At 26.7% G+C, this 20,920-nt stretch overlaps 1 protein-coding gene across 2 annotated transcripts in view; it reads right to left on the bottom strand.

Moving 5' to 3' along the window:
* Positions 1-20,326, bottom strand: part of LOC135925235 (valine--tRNA ligase-like) — a 30,112-nt gene extending 9,786 nt beyond the window's left edge. The window contains exons 1-13 of one of the 2 annotated variants that reach the window (XM_065460462.1): positions 20,162-20,326; positions 20,043-20,118; positions 19,901-20,001; positions 19,667-19,776; positions 10,283-10,456; positions 10,150-10,231; positions 9,988-10,107; positions 9,808-9,922; positions 1,206-1,430; positions 1,040-1,164; positions 891-994; positions 759-840; positions 638-714 (exon numbers count right to left, since the gene is read on the bottom strand). In XM_065460462.1, coding sequence (XP_065316534.1) covers positions 638-714; positions 759-840; positions 891-994; positions 1,040-1,164; positions 1,206-1,430; positions 9,808-9,922; positions 9,988-10,107; positions 10,150-10,231; positions 10,283-10,456; positions 19,667-19,776; positions 19,901-20,001; positions 20,043-20,118; positions 20,162-20,266 — 1,496 coding nt within the window. In that variant the 5' untranslated portion in view covers positions 20,267-20,326. Of the gene's footprint in view, positions 1-637; positions 715-758; positions 841-890; positions 1,165-1,205; positions 1,431-9,807; positions 9,923-9,987; positions 10,108-10,149; positions 10,232-10,282; positions 10,457-19,666; positions 19,777-19,900; positions 20,002-20,042; positions 20,119-20,161 lie in introns of both variants that reach the window. The other variant, XM_065460461.1, reaches the window with a different exon arrangement.
* Between the last annotated feature and the right edge of the window lie 594 nt (positions 20,327-20,920).

Here is a 20,920-nt window from a genome sequence, read left to right as displayed (position 1 = left end):
TCTGCATCAAACCGCAAGTTAAGCCATTTCATTAAGCAAGATATGATAATGAGATAGAACTTTGCTTATATCATGATAAAAAATTTCTTAAAATCCTAAATAAAACATTTAGAGAACTTTGAAATTATTCTGATGAGGTGACATCTTATCACGAAAGATGTAAGAATGAATTTAAAAGATTCATCGTTCAAGCAAATAACGAAGAAAATAATTTAAAGTTTTGGAAGCAAGAAAATTTTATAAGCCCCGGCGGCTTCCAGTGAAGGATTATTTCTATAGCCAATAGCGTATTAGAGGAAAGACAAACACAATTATAAACATATAATATGAACATTCTTCTTTTTTCAAATAAAAATTTTGATTTATTATAAAGATTATTTTGTTTGTCATTGAATTAAAAAAATAAAATACCATGATAGAATTATAAATTCAAAAAGCGTGAAAGTAGAAATAAGTTAAGAAAAATTTTAACAAGCGTGTAAGGACTTATTTTTTGCCACCGTGAATGGGCGGGCTATAAATAGAAATTAGGCCCGCACCCTCCTCTAATTTCGATCCGAATAAATAACAGTGCACCTTTATGCTTATGCATTACCAAAAAGTTATAATATAATTGACAAATCGATGAGGGATTTACCTAATGTTGTTCATCCAAGTGTTCCAGGTAACATCGTACGAGGAAGGAATCAATATTAAACGCTTCTCTGCTACAGCCTGCATAATAAAGTTTTGTATTATAGTTTAAAAAATATTCAAACTTGTTTAGCATTTATAGCCATTTCACTACAGCTTAAATACCATTGAGGTTTGATCATTGGTTCAATTATATCTTTAGAACGACTTTTATTTTATAATATAATATTGAATATCAAATGGAATTTAAATAATACCTGCAAATTGGAATAAGCATTGAGTGTTCCTTTTTCCCCCGGAACAAATTCATATCATTCAAATGTTTTTCTATCAAAATTCGAGCTTCAAATCTGTGTAAACCCTTGGTATTTAAAAAAAATAAAGATAATTGATTTGATAAATTTACAATAAAAGGTCCACAATGTTCATTCATTCGTCCATCTTCAGTAAATATATTGATAGTTGCCAAATTGTGTCTTAGCCCAATTTCGTAATCATCAAAATCATGTGCGGGCGTTATTTTAACGGCCCCTTTAAATATATTGTGTAAAAATATTTAGTATTTTTTTAACCAGTTCCAAAATGAATATCAATAGCTTTATCGAAAACGATAGGAATCAGTCTATCTTTGGAGAAAGGATGAATAACTTGATATTTATAAGGTGATTCATTATGAGATAAATATTTAGAGTATCTTTTATCCTGAGGATTAACAGCGATGCCCGTATCCCCTAGCATTGTTTCTAATCTTGTCGTCGCAACTACTATCTCGTCTTCATCATTAACTTTTCCACTATCTCAAAAATGTATATTGATATTTAAAAATTAAAAAAGTATGAACGAAGTGATGGAAGAGACTATTAACAAGATTTAAAATAATCGGCAAGTTAATTAGACCTCAATATATAGACAAAATAAAAATTATATCAATAGTTTCAAAATATGCTAATTTAAATATCTTTTAATTGAAAATATTTATTCCTGGTCTTAATGGGTAGAACTTGGTGAAGGGGTGGGTGGGGGTGGGTAAGTGGGAAAAAATAAAAGATATTGATATGGGTATCAAATAAAAGGTAATTAAAATATTTTTTTATTGTAATAATAATAATCACTCAAAGTGGACGGGTCTAGGACCAGGAGGGGTCAGGAATATTTTTCAACATAAAATCTCGATATGGATATCAAATAAAAGCTAATTTAAATATTATTTTAATGCTTTCACCATAATTATCAATTATTAACTTAGCTATTGATATTAGATTCAATATTTGATCATATTTAGTTTTAAATTAAAAACTAATTATTTAACATCAGTAAAAAGCAAAAAAAGACGTCTTTTGGACCTTTAAACCCGATTATCTCAGCTAATATAGTTGCTAATGCGCTAAAATTTTGTTTATAATCTAATGGGAACATATATATCCAGTCTACAACTTTTTATCGAAATTGAAAGGGGTCGGCCGAAAATCTTGATTTTTTTGCTCATTTGACATGGAATGGACCCTTAGGTGACATTTTGTCACTATAATTAATGCCATTTTTATAACATTGGCATCTCTTATTGTTGCAACTTTTTTGGAAATTCAAATTAATTTCCAATTACCATAAGAAGATGCACTTCTTGATCTGCTTTTATGGAGATAAGTTTATTAAGAATGGTTTTATTGATTTGTAAACGTTCGTTTTTTAAAACGGGGAATCAATTTTTTCCAAATTAGATCCAACCTATAGTTTCTTGCCCCCATTTGGATAATTTTGACTTCAATATTTTGGGGTATAGATTTGATCTACATTTTTATTTATTAGGATCAATACGTGATCCCCAATGAAATAATTTAATATTAAATGATTCGTAGGAATTCCCCCTACTTATTTTGTGAGCAATCATTATACCCTCAGGTTCATTAGTACTATTATGGTTATAAAGCAGATATAATTTGTGCAAGTCAGATTAGAAATTATGGTGAAATCTTATTTAAAATAAAAAATATATAAAAATGAAGAGTAAAATTAGTAGGCTAGAGTTAGTAAATATTCATTAATTTTCATCAGAAAAAAAATAAATTATGAATTCATTGTCATTATAGGATGAGCTTGGTATAGAATGTCTACTTAGAGTATAATTATAACAATCAAGAGATATTTTAATTACCTTTTATTTGGTACCTATTGTTATTTTGTGTTGAAAATTCTTGATCCCCCCAGGGGCTAGACCCACCCACTTTGAGAGATTATTATTACAATAAATAATATTTTAATTACCTTTTATTTAAATATTTTTTATCCCCCTCCCTACTCTATTCACCCCTAGACCCCCTACCGACCAAGACCAAGAATGAATACCTTCAATCAAAAGATATTTAAATTTTCTTTTATTTGATGCCCATATCGATATTTATTGTTGCCAACCCGCTATGAGTGATTATAAAAAATATTTAAATTACCTTTTATTTGATGCCCATATCAAAATAAATTTTTTACCTCCCCCCCCCAGATTAAGTCATATCTAATCAAAACAAAGAATGAATAATTTCAAACAAAAATAATTAAATTAACTTTTATTTGATACCCATATCGATATTTTATGTTATTCCTAACCCCTCCAGGTCCCCGCCCACTTTGAGTGATTATTATTATTACAATAAAAAATATTTTAATTATCTTTTATTTGATACCCATAATCTTATATTTTTTACCACCTCCCCGCCCCATTCCCACCCCTAGACCAAGTCCTACCCATCAAAGCCAATAATGAATACTTTCAATCAAAGGATATTCAAATTAGCTTTTATTTGATATCCATATCGATATTATGTTTTAAAAATATTCCTGCCCCCTCAGACCTAGTCGCCCATTAACAGGGAAATGTTAACCCCTCTAGTTGAATAGATCTTTTGATTAGTTATCGATTGATTCCCTATATTCGACATATCTACTTTCATAACCTCCCCCCCCCCCAAAAAAAAACTTTGAAAATAAATATATAACAATAAAATTTTTAAAAATAAAGTAAAACTATCGTAAAACGCATTTTAAATTAAGATTATTATTTATCATGGTTCAAAAAAATTGAATTATTAAAGCGATCCCTTTAAAATCCATGATGATCCCAGATAGTTCTGATACCTTTACTACACGACATATATAATGCATTTTTACCAAAAATTAAAATTTTTATTTGCATAAAATTGTTGGCGCTATACGAAATTACAAATTATGGTTAAAAATTCGTTGCCAATTTAACAATAACAGGATATTTTCACCTTTTATACTAAAATATTCCGAATTTCTATTAAATATATTAATTAAACTGAAGGGCAGTTGGGGCAAATGCCCCTTGGATATTTATAATTAACAAATTTCCAATAATAAATATCTTTCGTATAATATTTTATTATTCAAAATAAAGAGATCTGCGAAATAGATTTATTTTTTGACCCGAGACCTTCATACCTCCTGATTTTTTTAAAAACATTTCGTATATTAAAAGTATATGAAGGAAATATAACATTCACATTCAATTATAATTATTTGGAAAAACAATAACTTATACCTTTTTAAATTATTATTTATAACATAAATTATATTTATTTTTGGTGGAAAAGATAGTTAAAAGAGAATTTTTATCAGCTAAAATAATATTTATAAAATCCTGCAAATACCCTTATGATATTATCTCATTAGGTCCCATAGCAAGATTTTGCTAGGTATTTAAAAGATGAGAGCAAAGATATAATTATGCCAAGGCATAGAAATGATATTTTATTTGAAAACCAAAATTCAATTCTTTTGAGCAAGTAAATAATTTTTTTGTAAGTATTTTTAATACTATATCTTTTAATTATTTGATCCGACCTACTTGTTAAATTGACCCTTTTCCTTTTTTGATCGGAACTTATTTTTTTTTGGATGGTGAACCCTGTAATTATTAGAATTTTCGAATATAGTTAATAATAATAAAAAATCAAAGTAAAAAAAAAATCAGTGTTACTTGTAAAAATCGTCTTGCAAAAAGTACTCGTCAAATTTATATACTATTTTCAATTTTTTATAGGTTTAGTATTTAAATTACATTTTTTAAAAAATATATTTATACTCAATACTTTTTTTTGACATCTGTATTTATATTCGTATATGTTAGCTGCAATGTGTTTTTCCGACAATAGGTCTTTTTTTCAACTTTAATCATTTCCTGAGAGCGATTTTTAATTTAAGAATCTGATTTTACCAGAAATATAATCCAGCATGTTTTGAATACCTATCTTATCAATTGTAGAGAATCTTGCCGTTAACCTTTAAGCCAATTATAATTTATATAAAAAACTATGGAAAAACGAATATAAATTATATTTGATTCTAAAGTTCATTGCAAAATTGTCTGAAAATCATAGTATACAAACATGGTGATTTCTGGTAAAATTTGATTTTTAAATTTAAAAAAGTGCTCAAAAAATGATTTAAAGTTAATAAAAAATATTCATTGACGATAACATATATTTTTGAAAATTACAATCTTGCTTTAAGAATGTTTATTTTATCTAGGAAAGTTTATTTTTAGATAGCACGACTTTCAGGCACCAATTTGAAAATAGCGTACTGACAAAAAATTAAATATAAATTTATTAGCCACAAATACAAACATAAAAATAAATATTATGTTGTGTTATTTATATTTTTTTCCAGTTCAAATATATTGTGAATTATTTCAGTGCAAATAAATATTAGATTGTCGTATATTTTTTTCAGTGCATTTATTTAATTGTATTTTCATTTAAATTCCTTTTATTAAATTTGTAAACCGCAACATTATTTTATATAATAAATAATTTAAGTAACTTTTAACATTACTAATCCCTAACTGTCATAGGCTAAATGACAAATTATTTTAAAAATTAAGAATATTAATACTTACATTTATTTTAAAATATATTTGATTATATTTAGATTTTTGAGTTTAGTAGGCTTTTGTTTATTATAATTTACACATTTAATTAAAAATATTTTTATTATAATTTTTACAAATATACATCATGAATAGGGTTGCCAGGTCTCCTCTATCAGCAGGAGACTCCCAAAATTTAGTTTACACGCAGACATCTCACTCCCGCAAAACTACCGCAATTGGAAATCTACTGCAAAAATCTACAACAATTTTTAAATTTCTCCCGTACAATTTTTTTTAAGTATTTTATTTTAATATATTATAAATAATAATTTTGAGAAACAGTAATTAATTATTTTCAGGGATCCAAACCCAAACGAATATCGGTTCGGTTCCGGTTTGGATAAAGATAACGGTTCAAGGTTCAGGTTCGGTTCGCAAAAAATAAAAATATCGGTTCGGTTCGAACCTCTAAAAACTGGTTTGAACACTTTTGTATTCAAACCTACATTAGGATTATGTATAAGGAAAATTTTTTTTTATTTCATAATTAAAATAAAAACCTTAATTTTTATTAATTGCACATTATAAAATAATATTTAATTTATAAATATATCAATGATTAATTTTAATATGAACAATTACTTAAAATTTTTTTATTAGCCGCACAATTAATATATTTTCAAAATTTGTCTAACTCAAATTACATCTATAAGGAGATTATATAAATTTAATTGTTGAAAAACATCTTTCCACACTAACTTGGGTAGCTGGCATTGCCAGTATGATATCAGATTTGATGTGTCATTTATAATACTATATGTAAATAATTTATATATTAGATTTAATTTTTTTATAGGCATTATAATTTATAAGCCTAAAATATTTAAAAAATGTTATAAAATGGCAATATACTAATGTTTATAAAGTTATGACACTGACGTTTATCATAGGTGATTGATAATAATTTTTAAAACAATTTAAATATAAATAAAATTTTTGCAATATACTACTAGTAATAATTTACACATTATTTTATAAGCATAAAATTATGAGACTCGAACAGGTTCAGAGGCATTTTAGCGGTTCGGTTTGGATCCCTGATTATTTTTATATTTTTAAAATAAATTTTAAATATTTATTGAAAAAACATGTATAGTTTGTAAATTTCTTTTTAAAAATATTTCTTAAATAAAGATTATAAAAGCTGTCCTAATATTTTGAAAATAAATTTTTTCCGAGAATGAAATGGCGGAATGATTTCACATGTAGGAAATCTAGTACATGTTGTTAATATGCAGTTGCAATCAGAAGAATCTTTTTTGATAAATATTAACAAAATTATGCTGCAGCTGTGTTCATCTTTACATTTAAAAAATGACAATAAATTGTATGCGCTATAGCTGAAAATATCATATTGGAAATGTTCAAATATTACTCTAATGTATTTTTAAATGAAGCAAATATTTTTATTAAGATAATTTTAGAATATTTGCAATCAAAATTTGATTTCAATAACTCCATTTACAAATGTATAGATATTATGACCTTGGAACAGAAACCATCAATTGATGGTTTTTGTAATTTAATAAATATATTAAAAATACCGATATTGATGTCTTATTTGAGGGGATTCAAATTATTTTCTTTTATATATAATATAAATAAAGTAACTCCACTATATAAAAATTATTTTGAAAAATATTACCTATTTTGAAATTATAAAACGTTACCGACTTTGTTAATATTTATATAAAGTAATAATAAGTAGGGGGATAACTAAGCTAATTCACAATCCCGACCGAAGACCGGTACTCCCACAAAAATTTTTTTTAGCAATTTTTATATTTCTAACGCAATTTTTATATTTCACCCGCAAAATACCAAATTTCTCCCAATTTAAAATTTTTGACCCGGCAGTTGCATTAAAAAGAGGTTTGTTCATTTCCTACATGAATTTCAACTCTGCTAATCATTTTAATGTAATGAAAAAGTAATCTTATTTAATGTACATTTAGGATCTTTGGTCCATTGGACATTTTGATTAGTTATGATGATCACCAGTAGCAAATTCATTTTGTTTCCGTTCGTTTACCTTTCATCGATTCTCTGATGCTCGACAAAACTCTCGTGTGTAGAGAATGAAGCCTAATATTTGATACCCCAATGATAATATCTACATAGCATTTATATGATTCTTTAAATGTAATATATTTTTTTATATAATATTAATAAGGTCTTTCTGCTACTTCGCTGCTAACTAACATACATAATCATTGTCAGTAAATCTTCCTAAAAAACGTTCATAAAAATAAACAATTATTTCATAATAATATCCTTTTAAAGAACTCCAATTAGCCCTTTTCACAATCAAATTTAAATTTGGTATCAACCAAAATATAAACACTTGAGATTTTCAGGGTTTGATTAAATTTTGATATAATTCAGCTTCTCAATCTTCATAAAGTCAAATGAATTTTCACCTTTTATTTTTTAATATATTAATTGTGGAGTCAACACAATTTTTTATCAACTTCTATATTAGTTTTTATTAATTTTTTTGGAGCAAGGTTTGTACTCTTCTATTTCGACCAGACATGGCATTAGATGAATTAATCTTTAAATCATTAAGTTGTTCCAAAATGCAATTTGTAATGCTTTCAGCAGAAATACTTTCTAAATCATGATTCTTTTAGAATTTTCCACAAAAAATGTACCGAATATGTATACTCAAATTTTTATAACCTGCTGCATCTTTTGTCTCATCAGCCTTAAGACAAACGAACGGCATCTCACTTTTGTTATAGGGGAGACCGGGGTAAAACGTTTTATTTTGCATTCTTAGCATAAAATAATATATCTGTCGCAGAAGTTAAATTAAAGACGGAGAAAAATGTTTTTTAAAAAAAGAATGCCAATCAATATTTATTTTTTTGATTATTTTTAATTTCGATAAAAAATCCTTATTCTGTATTTTCATTATGTGACTTTTTTTGAAAATTATGGAATGATGGAGATAATAAATTTATTTTTGGGAAGTGAAATTGAATAAATAAAATTTCGAAAATTGAAATTGGTATAAATTATATTAATATTCAAATCCCTCATTTACAAATTAAAAACTACCTAAAATATTTTAGGAGCTATGATTAATTATGTGAAATGTGCCATAACCCATACCAGGATAAAATGCCTAAGCATCACGGTAAAGTAGTTAAAATATAATTGAACATAACTTTATTGATTTATTTATTAAACAAAATGTTGCAATTTTGATTTCATCACTTTTAAATATAAACTTCAATATAATATATGGAGATGTAAAAAAAGAATTTTCAAAAATAACACATTTTGAGTGTGCCCATTTTAGGCCCATCGTATATTTCAATTATGCTTCCTCCTTACGACATTTTAAAAAATTTAATTCCAAATAACGAACGATTTATTAATGTTACTTTTTGCTCGAAAATATCTTTTTATATGGTGTATAACTTTAATAAAGTGTCTTTTTACAGCTTTAATCAGAAGGAACATTTTAACCGTTTTACCCATAACAACTTTACCATAAGGTGGTATATTTGGGTGACTTCTATTTAAAATATAAACATCTGATAAATTTTATTTTATACCTATGACTTTTAGATAAAATTTTGGGCCTTCATATAAACTGAATGGTTATTTTTATATTTTTGGGCAAAAAACGTACTTTTGGCACCAAAAATTTTTTTTAAAAGATGAAAAAAGGTAAGAAATTTAAGGTCTTTATTCAAGGGTAAATTATTCGCATTGACATTGTTATCCAGTAACCGCTTTACTCCGTTTTCTCCTATATTGAAAAAGATTCTAGTATCATTTCTGCCATGATAAATAGATATTTTGGTAACCATTTTATAAATTTCTCACCTAGCAAGTGTATGAAAATATTGCAAAAAATTTCTTAAATTATATTTTCAGAACCAGACCCAGAAAAAAGGAGCTTTTGTAAGAAATGTATTAAATATAAATTTTAAATAACATCGATTACGCTAAATTTGATTTTGATGATTCACCAAAATTGTTGATATTTCTGTATCTTTCTATATATTATGATTTAAAGCCTTATTGAATTTAAATGATTTTTAGAGATTTTATAACAGCTATATTTTTATCTTTTTTAAATGGAGGGGGGGAGAGAATATATTTTTGGAGGCCAAAAAATTTAGAGACCAGATTTAGTGGTCGAAATCGCAGGGGGGCAGTGTCTAACGGCCTTGGTAATCACAGTCCTAATCAAAACTAAGATATATATTTACTTGTATCAATCTTCATAACTTTGTATGCAAAATATGAAAGAATACCAACTTCTACGCCATCTTTAAAATTAGGGACTTTCAATAAAGTTTTGGTATTGATTTCTCTTTTCTCAACCTATTAAAATGAAGTAATGTTAGAATTTGTTAAATATTGATAATCATAAAAAATAAAATACCAACCTCAATGTCTGAAATGGCACTTTTTAAAGAGCATGACCAATTAACTAATCGATTACTTCTATATATAAGCCCTTGTTCATGTAACCTCACAAAACATTCAACAACAGCTGATGAAAACTTCTATAAACACAATATATTAATCTCACATCAACTATGCTTAACTTGGTCCATAGTAAAGTATTCCATAGACCAATCTAAAGAAGCCCCTAATGCCTTTTCTTGATTACATATTTCATTGCCTTTTCTGCAAAATTTTAATATAAATTAATAATATATTATACATTATATTTCTTACATATGTTTCCATTCCCATACTTTTTTGATAAATGTTTGGCGGCCAAGTGTTTGTCGTATATTGGGGGTAACTGGTGAGCTTTTTTGCAACTGTTTTTCAACAATAACTTGTGTTGCTATTCCAGCATGATCACTTCCCGGAATCCACAGTGTTTCATGTAAACTCATTCTGTGCCTTTGCAATTCAAATTAACTAATATTACCAGCCATATCATAGCTTATATATCTACTTGGCCCGGTTCAAAAACCTGGCCTGTGAGCTAAGCCGGTCTAAAAACACAAAAACGAGCAAATAGTATAAGATATTTATCGGGCCGGGCAGTGTAATTACATATTAATGTTTATTCTTTATAAAAATAATAACTTGCCTAGCTTGACGATGGTAAAAATTTTTTGGGGCCGAGATCGGCTAAAAGTATTACAGGCCAGGTCGAAACTTTTTAAAAATAATTTTATTGACCAGTTTAGGCCGATCTAACTTAGTATCTGACATATATTATTTAGAAAGAGCCGTGGCTTCTACATCACCATAAGTCACTAACGTATAAATTTTATTTTTACCTACCAATTAAAATCAGCAAAAAAGGAAGTAGGAAGGGGCTATACATGAAATCAACAGCGTTTCATGGAGATTTATAAAATTTAACAACATTTTACATAGTTATTAAGTATGTTATGAGAAGTGCAATTAATTTTTTTTTAAAAAAACTTTTAAGGTTCAAAGTGTAAATGGCATCTTACCTATTTGCATAAAAAATAATATTACTCGAAAATTTAAATGGTAGAGGCTAGAGGTCTGCAATAAGTTTATTTTAAATTAAAACATTAGACGGGCGAGTTTGAATGTTGCACATTTTAATAAAATAGAATGGAAGAAATAAGATCACAAAATTAATTTTTAATTAAATAAATTTTATTTTATATTTATAATTCAAAAAAAATTAAAGGTTATTGTATTTACAGGGTTTCCCATTCAAAAAAGGAAAAGTCCCAATAAAAAAAAAGGAAAAGTTTCAATCATAAAAGGAAAGGTTCGTCAATCATAAAAGAAAAAGGTTTGATCAAAAAAGGAAAAGTATCAAAGGCTTAGGAAAAAGTCCGATCGAAAAAGGAAAAGTGTCACATATAAAGGAAAAGGTTCAATCAAAATGGGAAAGGTGTGAATCAGAAAGGAAAAATTCCATTCAAAAAAAGAAAATCGTTATTTTATTTAAAAAAATCATTAATTTTTTTTCTTGTCAATTGTTCTTAAATTTTTATTATTCCTTCTTATTTTATTTCTAACTTTTTGCCATTTCTTTAAGTCATTTTTAACCTATATTTTTCTTACTATCTTTTCTCAATTTATTTTGCTACTCCAGGTGCGTACGCAGGAATTTGGTCTGGGGGGGGTGGGGGGATAATAAATTTTTTAAAGAAATATTATTGTTATTTAATAATATCAAGCATAAGTTTATTAGGACTAATAACTATTTATACACAATTTTAAATTATATGAATTATAAAAAAATTATATATATAAACCGGCACATAAAAAACTATAAAATAAATGTTAATTAAAAAATATAAAGTGAATATAACCACCACATGAATCACTTAAATGACCCAAAATAGAAATTTGAATTTTTTGAGCCTTTAAAATTTATATATAAAGCAAAAAATTTTAATGTTGGAAATATAAATATTAATACACAAAAAGTTTCTTAGGAATAATTGTATTTTGTATTATATTTACAGTGTAAAATCCAATCTTCGTTGGAATTGAGCGAATTTTTCAATTACTCATCCTTGCTTGGCGTCAAATGCTTATAAATATTTAAAAGATCCAAACCATTCAATCCACTTTCAGAAGTTGTACTTCTTAGGTATGTTTTCAGAGAACTGCAGGCCCGGTTCCCGGGTCGGACCGTATTTTAATTTTTTAAATACACCCGGGCAGGGCTCGAATTTTTTAAAAAAAAAACACCTGGGCCAAGCCTGATTTTTTTTAAAAAAATTATCCGGGCCGAAAAAAAATTTTGAAAAAAAATCCAGGCCGTGCTCTGCAAATTGTATTTTTGCAGGGCTCTGTTATTCTTCTTAAAAAAGATAATGTTCTCTCATTAGTTTACTAATGGGAAGAGTTGCTAATATATGTAATATATATATATAATCATTTTAATATATTGGGAATAAAATCTAAAATGGTTTGAAATTATACAAAGCATCCATAGCATTTTTTGGGACTATATCAGTTAATCTTTTATACATAGTTATTCAGCTAATAAGGCATCAACAAATATTATTATTTTTCTATCACCATCTGAAAAAGATTGGGAAGGCTTTTGTGGAAGTAATATCTGCAGATTGGCAAGTGCTGCATGATGAATTAAAAACCATTCATTTATTTGGATTATAGTTTATACTTTTCTACTCTTATACTAATGTTTTGACGATGAGCTTGCCTTGCTGCAAATCGAGTGAGACAAATATTAAACACGTATAGCTCTCCTTTTGACTCAACGATAACATATAAAATTGAAATTCTTCATCAACATTAGCCCCAATTTCCTTGAGTTCTAATAAAATGCTCTCCGCTATTCTCATCTTCTTAATCAAGTCAATGTCATGTTTTTGAAAAGTATTACATAAAGTAGTTGTATAATTAAATAATACATTCTAATGAGAAAAAAAAATTGAAATAAGTATTGAATCCAAAATTTTCTTGCTTCTGAGGAAATATTTCTTTCATGCCATTGTGATATTTCAGTAATAGCATTAATAATCGGTTCTTCTAACTCCATAAAAGCTGTTGCTGCTTGACGGCGGAGACTCCATCTCGTTGGACAAGCTTGCACTTTCTTTCTCCCTGTTGGACAAAGAGTTTCAGAAAAATTATTATTTGACTAGAAATATGAAAATGGTAGATAAATATTACGCCACTAGAAATTTGAAAATAATAGGTAAATATTACGCCAATGAAAACTTGAAATCGAAATTAATTGATAAATAACTTAATAGATGAATGTGATAAATAAATGTAAATAAATATATATTTAATATGAGATAGGAATAAATATTAACAAATATAAATTAATATAAACATTAATATTATTGAAATATCCGGCATCTGCATTTTTTGGCTTGGGGGGGGGGGGGGGGGGGATTTGCCCCCTGCCCCCCCCGCTGCGTACATTAATGACTCATTTTTGTCTTTAAAAATAATTTATAAATTTTTCTGATTATTTTTCTTCACTTCTTTCTTTCCTCTTTTTTCATCCTACATAACAATATTTTGACATTTTTTCTTCTTATATTGTATTTACATACATTTCTATAGTGGCGTAGCTACTTGGGGGGTTTTGTAGACCCCCTCCCCCAGAGCAAATTTTTTTTTTTTAGATTATACGTTCAAAAGTTTCAAAAGTTACTTTATATCAAATAAATACCATGAATATTTATATTTTTCTGGTTTTATGTTTGTGGAAGGATATTATATTACTATTGAAATTATTCTGGATAGTATTATTATAAAGTCATTAATATTCGGGTAGACCCCCCACCCCCAGAGCAAATTTTTTTTTAGATTATACGTTCAAAAGTTTTAAAAAAAACGCCTTACCAAGATTATAGCCGGACGTAATTGAGCGTGAACATAAATTTCGGGTGAATCACGGAAATTTTAATTTTAAAATTGTTTTTTTTATGCATTTAAATTTGCAATATTATAATTATAATATATATTTTCTAATTTAATTTAGTTCTTTAAAATGAAAATTTCTTAATAAATAAATTTAATTTAAAATGTTTTATTTACATTTATCTTTATCACTAAAATTTTGATCAAAAGATGCTCGGATAATCTGAGCACAGATTCACGTCCCACAATAAATGAAGTTTATCTGTGGCAACAAAATTAGTAAAATTCTGTCAACCTTCTGAAGATTATATAATAATGATTAAAGCACTAAAAAACAGGACAACATTTCTTTTAAATAAAATTTTATTATGCAGACACTACATACTTTAGACCTAATTCTAGATCCGAATTTTAAAAGTCTTAAGTTTTTAATAGACGAAGAAAAGGAAGAATATAAAACTGTGAAATGATGTAAAATTAGATGGCATGCATAAATTTTTAACTTTTTTAATTTCATCCTGCACACATATAAAATCATATATTCCAAACATTTAGTGAATTTCTAGATGATTCTGATGGAGCATCAACATCTACTGATAAAAGTTGTGAGAATAAACTTAAAAGATCCATCTCCGCTCATAAAACAAATAAATGACAATATTTTGAAATTTTGGAAGCAGGAAAATTCATTTTGTTTTTGAAAAAAATTAGCCAAAATTTTGTCATCCCCGCTAATTTGGCTTATAGAAGGTCATTTTCTATAGCCAATCGCTTATTAGAGGAAAGGCGAACACAATTGAAATAAAAAACATGACATTCTTCTTTTTATAAATAAAAATATTGATTTTCATTTTCTATAGTCAATCGCTTATTAGAGGAAAGGCGAACACAATTGAAATAAAAAACATGACATTCTTCTTTTTATAAATAAAAATATTGATTTATAAATTGTAATAGAATAAATTAAAAAAGCGTAAAAGTAAAGCAATAATGTTTTGGAAAATTTAAAAACATCGTGAATTTTCAGGCGTGACGGGTGTGATCAAAATATTGTATTTCGAGAGTGGGCGGGTCTGATAATATTTATTTAGTAGTAAACGTGAAAGGGCGTAAATGTTTTATTGTCATCGTGAGTGGGCGGGCGGTAAAAAGTAGGCCCGCGCCCATGCCCACCTTAAGTTCAAATCCCTTGCAAAATTGTCTGACATTTACAGGGTAGGTACTCAGTTTTAATTGAAATACGATTCTGGAATAATCAGGCCTTTTAAAATTAAAAAACCCGTACTATAATTGAATTTCAAAGATTTTCCAAACCCTAACAACTTAAATAAAACAATTTCAAAATTTTTTTAAACATCTTTCATATAAAAGGGGGCTAAAATGAGAAAATTTGAAATGTATAGAACAGTTGTCTTTTGAAACTTATCGATCAAGGATTTTAATTTTATTATATAGCGGTAATACTAATGTTGTTAAAAGCTACTTTTAAAAGTCGCGCTACCGCTACCGCTTTTAAAAAAATAACGCCCTTTAAGGATTTTTTAAAAATATTATTTATGGTTTCAATTTCCACAAATAAAAAATATGACTATTTCAAATATATAATTTCTTTTATTACATCTCAATAATAGTAACATTTCCATTAAAGATCTGCAAATCACCGTCCAGCCCCTATCCAGGCTAGTGTTGTTAAAAGACTCGTTTTGATCCGATTTTTAAAAACGGCTAACTCAATACTTCACCCAGAAAAATATTACCCAGGCCTGAATATTTTGCTCATAGAAGGAACAAAGCTGGACATGTATTATCGAAATCTTGAGAAAAAATCGGCTCAAAACGAGCCGTTTAACAATGCAAATCCTGGCCGTGTCTATTTTTAAAAAATAATTTCGGTTCGGCTGGGTCGGGCCTAATATTTTATAAATCGGGCAGAGTCGGGCTTACATTTTTAAATATAATAGTATTAATCTTTGTCAATAAATTGATATATTTTAAAATTCTTGCATGAAACAAAGCGGTTATATTTTTTTATTGTAGAATATGTTTTTTTACCAGGGTTGGCAAGTCAGTCAATTGACCGGAGGAGTATTTGACCTGTTAAATACGGTCAAATACTCTAAAAAATTTAAAGGAAAAATAAATTAAAAATATGTTTAAAAAAGGGAAAAACGATATAAATACATGTGATCACAATGTTTGCTTATTTTTTGTGTCCACAATATCAAAAGGAGAACTCACAAGTATGTGATATATTTTACAAGGTAGTGATGACCAAAATATTTTAAGTGATATAATTAATTTCAGAAGCAAAAACAGCATGTTTAATATAGCCAATTATGTGGAAAATAGTAATTTCCAAAAACAATCAATTCCGACCTCTAGTTAATAGATCAAACTTTGTCCACCCTGCCCATTAAGAGACTAACAATTCCTAGTTCTACTTCTTCTTTAGAAAGAAATAGGTCGATTTGGGTTAATATTCTTATGAAAATAGAAATCGATTGAAGATCTAAGACATCAGGAAAATTGATTAAAAAATATTAAAGAAAATGATAATACTGAATATGAATCAGAACAAATCTCTGCTACAGATAGATAAAAGTTAGTTATTGAATGACAATGAATTTAAAAAATTAATATTATAGATTCATTTTACTATTATATTCAAAATAAAGTTAATATTAACTTAAAAAAACATATATTTGAATTTGACCATATTTGACCGGTCAAATGCACAACCCTGTTTTTTACAATAAAAAAAATTAAATTTTTCTACATTTTAATAAATTCGGGCAGATAAATAATTTTTATTTTGGGTCGGGCAAAAAATTTCGTTCTGGATCGGGCCAGGCAGGCCTGATGCAGATCACTAATTTCCATACTGCCATCCCCAAGTCTAGAGCAACGATCAGAAAGTATAAGCTAACTAAATAATCGTTCAATACTAGAATACAAAGCAGATTAAATTTAATATATACATATTTTTTATATAAGAAAAATCATCAAAAATATTCATTTGAGTATTTTTTAGATTTAAAAAAAAATGTGTCTAAATATTTTCAATCACATTATTATTTATTTCAAAAATATAATCCATATTAGGTGGCGTTTTTGATCTGGCTAGCTAAAATTATAATAGTAATATTTAGAATAAAAATTATGTATGGGATAAGTAGATAGCCATGTTTGTCAACTGGCCAGTCTACCACCCTTTAACTTTTTTATATATTGAACCAATTTCTTTCAAAATTGGTAAAATGTTAAAGGATTGAAATATGTATTTTTCAGTATTGTTAAAATAGCGCGCTACTTTTTTTAGTAGCGGTAGCTTTAGCTGGCTACTTTTTTTAGAAAATAGCCATAGTGGTAGCTCACTACTTTCAATTTTACATAATAAATACATCTAAAAATTATTAAAATATATTTTTATTAAATCTAAAATTATAATACTTTTATTTAATAATATTTAAATTTATATTTAAAAATATACATTATAAATCTAGTTATCATTATAAATCTAGTTATTAAAAATGTGTGAGATTGTTGAAGATAATGAAATTTCTTTGGAAAATGAGAAAAATTTAGATTATCCTTTCCCAAAATTCAAAAAATACTTTTATCTTGAAGAAAAAATTACTACTGGATAACGGTTTCAATGCAAGAAAATTTTGCGAAACACTAGTAGAGTCTTTGCTAAAAGACATTGAGAAAAGGTCAATACATTATTTTTATTTTCTATTATACAATTATATAAAATGAATGATTTATTGCTTAATTAGCCATAATTTAAATTGGCTTAATTTACAACACAATCTATAATATTAATATAAAGTATTAATATAAAATTAAAATTAATATATTATTAATTACCTTGTGTATAATAATTATATTTTTAAAATCTTTATTTACCATAATTTAATGCTATTTTAATATTTTTTTATAAATGAATCTAAATCTCAGATAAATTTAAATTTTGAAAATTAAAAAGGTATTCTACTTATTTTATAAAAAATACAATCGTTTTATATAAGTTAGATTTCCAGATCTGTATGATGATGATAATGTAATAGCTGCTATCGTTCATCCTAGTTTCAAGTTAAATTGGCCATACATTAATTTGAGAATCTAAAGCGTAACTTGATAGGCTGATGGTAACGTTAAAAAATGCCATGCCTAACCAGGATACTAATACTATAGCAAGATCAAAGCCGCGGCCTTCCATAGACGATTTTTTTGAAATAAATAATAATAATATTGAACCTCTATATGCTTTTTTTAAATCTAAAAATACTCATTTAAACATCTTTGATGATTTTTTTCATATAAAAAGTGTTTATTAAATTTAATACTGCGTTACCCTCAAGTGCGAGTGCTGAACGATTATTTAGTATGGCAAAGCTTATAACTTTCTGATCGTCGAGTACAAAATGTTATTATTATTAAAGTGCAATATTAAATAAATTATATATATGTAACAAATTATAGTCATGTTTTTATACCAATATTTTATTTGTGGAAATAAAGTTATGTAAAAAATATTTTAAAAAAAAATTAAAATAGCGTAAAAAGTAGCTAATAGCGTGCTACTCATTTGAAAACGATAGCAGTAGTGATAGTGCACTATTTTTTTTATAAAATAGCGGTAGCAATAGCGTGCTACTTTTAAAAGTAGTGTTTAACAACACTGGTATTTTTTAACATGTTTTGATAAAATTTAAAAATATATAAATAATTATATTTAAACAGTTTAACATCCAGATAATAATTTATAAAATATAGTCATCATTAAATAAATGAATCGGATTATAAATGAAATGTTAATATAAATTATTTATTTTAAATTTTTAATATAATTCTTGTATATTTTAAGGTTAGTTCAGTTGAAACATATCAGGTACTGGGGCAAAAAACCAACTTTAACATAAACTCATCTAGCTCAATAACTATTATAGATACAGCTTTTATTCAAATTTTATATTAAAGATTAAATTGGGCTACATTTTGTAAATTCAGGAAAGGAAATTCCAGATACCATTCTTCAGGAATGACTTTGTGAAATAATCTGTACCAGAATTATCTTCAATAGTCTGGATCATCAACATTTTTAATTATTTTGATAATGCAGATTTTTAAATATAAATTTATAAATTAAATAAATAGATTATAATTTTAGAATTAATTATAAATATATTTTAATTTTGTGGGCATTTATTATATAAAATGAAAAGAAGTGTAGTAGTGCTCTAAATTAGTAGTGAGCTACTGCTATTTTTTTTAAAGTAGCACAATAAAGCTACTGCTATAGCATACTACTTTAACAACACTGGGTAATACTACTCTTCAAGCCCATCATGGATTTAAAAGATAACATAAGATAAGTATAGATTTGTTGCTTGTGACCTATGTGTCACAATATGTAGAAAAAGGTAAAATTTACAGAAAAATTATTACAATATTTGTTTTTTTTATATTATATTTTGAATTGTTATGGACAACAATCTAAACTACTGTTATAAATAGCAATCTGGCCAGCAACACATTCAATTTCTACTATAAAATATAGTGACACTAGTTTAGCACACTACTTTTGAAGTAGCAGCAGGTTATACTTTAACTTAATAAGATATAACCACAAATAACTAAATAAAATTATCTTAATGTCCTCTAGATAAGAGGATAATAAAAAAAAATGTTTATTAAATAATGATGACAGATTATTTTATAGATAAACAAAATTCTGTAAAAAATTATAAATCAGTTTAAAACCATCTTGCCAAGCTATCTTGTATTGCTATAGTCAATGCATGTCCCAAGTGCAGTGTGCCTGTAACATTTGGAGGAGGTAAACACATAATAAATTTTTCTGATTCATCATTCTATTATTTTTTGAGCATATATAGACTACATAATTATATATTACATTGCTATAATAAAATTCATTAGAGCTTATCATTAAATATCAATTTTGGTTTACACATAATCAAATTTTAATTTTCATACTTTAAAAACAGGTTTAAAAAGTCCCATTTTTAACCACCAATCATACCAACATGCCTCCACAAAATTTGGCGAATAACCAATAGGTAAAGAATTGATTGTATCTATATTTATTTATATGCATATTCATATATTATAGCGATACCTTTCTTCTCACCTAGAGCAGTTTTTATATCATATGTAACTAAATCATGTTCAATTTTATTTATAGTTTCCTTTTTCTTAACATGTAAAAATATATGAATGATCATTGTATAAGATTACTTTTGTTTTTTTCTCATTATCTTGAATTTTTAGCTTTTCGTTAAATTTTTCTAATTTCTTTTTCCTTATTTCTTCCTTCCTAATTTCCTTCTCACGTTTTTCCATATTAAGTGTGCTCAAAAAATAGATTTCCGTGCCTATGATCGTATGGACACTTCATCGTAAAGTTTCGTCCAATTCTGTGATTGGTCCATTAAAGTGCGGGAAATACAAAAGTGTAAACATATTTTTAATTTTAATCATAATAATGGAAATTAAAACGGTGTCAAACAATATCAAACTTCTTCTTGAGAGAAGAATTAATCCCATTATAATTCAAAGTTAGCAATCTAATTATATATAAATAATTTAGTTTGAATTTTAGAAAACAAAATTACTAATAAAAAATCCAAAAGAGGACGTGATATTTTATGTTTTAATGATTTAGAATATACCATCCATAGAGTAATAAATGCCACATCGTATTACAGGTGTAGACAAAGGAGTTGCTTAGGACGGGGTATTTTACAATCAGGTAGGTTCACAGAGATGCAGGATCATACCATAGAACAGTGTAAATCACATATTGGTAAATATTTTTATAAATAAATCACTAAATCAATTTATTTTTAGGCAATATGTTTACTCCATGTCAACCCTTAGTAACACAGAACATGCAACCTGTTAATGCCATATCAAGTTTCACAAATTAAAATTTCTATAATCAATTTGATTTTAGGCAATATATGTGCCCCATCTCAACTCTCTGTAGCAAACTAC

The sequence above is a fragment of the Gordionus sp. m RMFG-2023 genome, chromosome 2 (genome assembly GCF_954871325.1).
Source record: "Gordionus sp. m RMFG-2023 chromosome 2, tfGorSpeb1-WG-v2, whole genome shotgun sequence".
Classification (NCBI taxonomy): Eukaryota; Metazoa; Nematomorpha; class Gordioida; order Chordodea; family Parachordodidae; genus Gordionus; species Gordionus sp. m RMFG-2023.
Note: the sequence above shows the minus strand (reverse complement) of the source record. Positions and strands in the feature narration are given on the sequence as shown.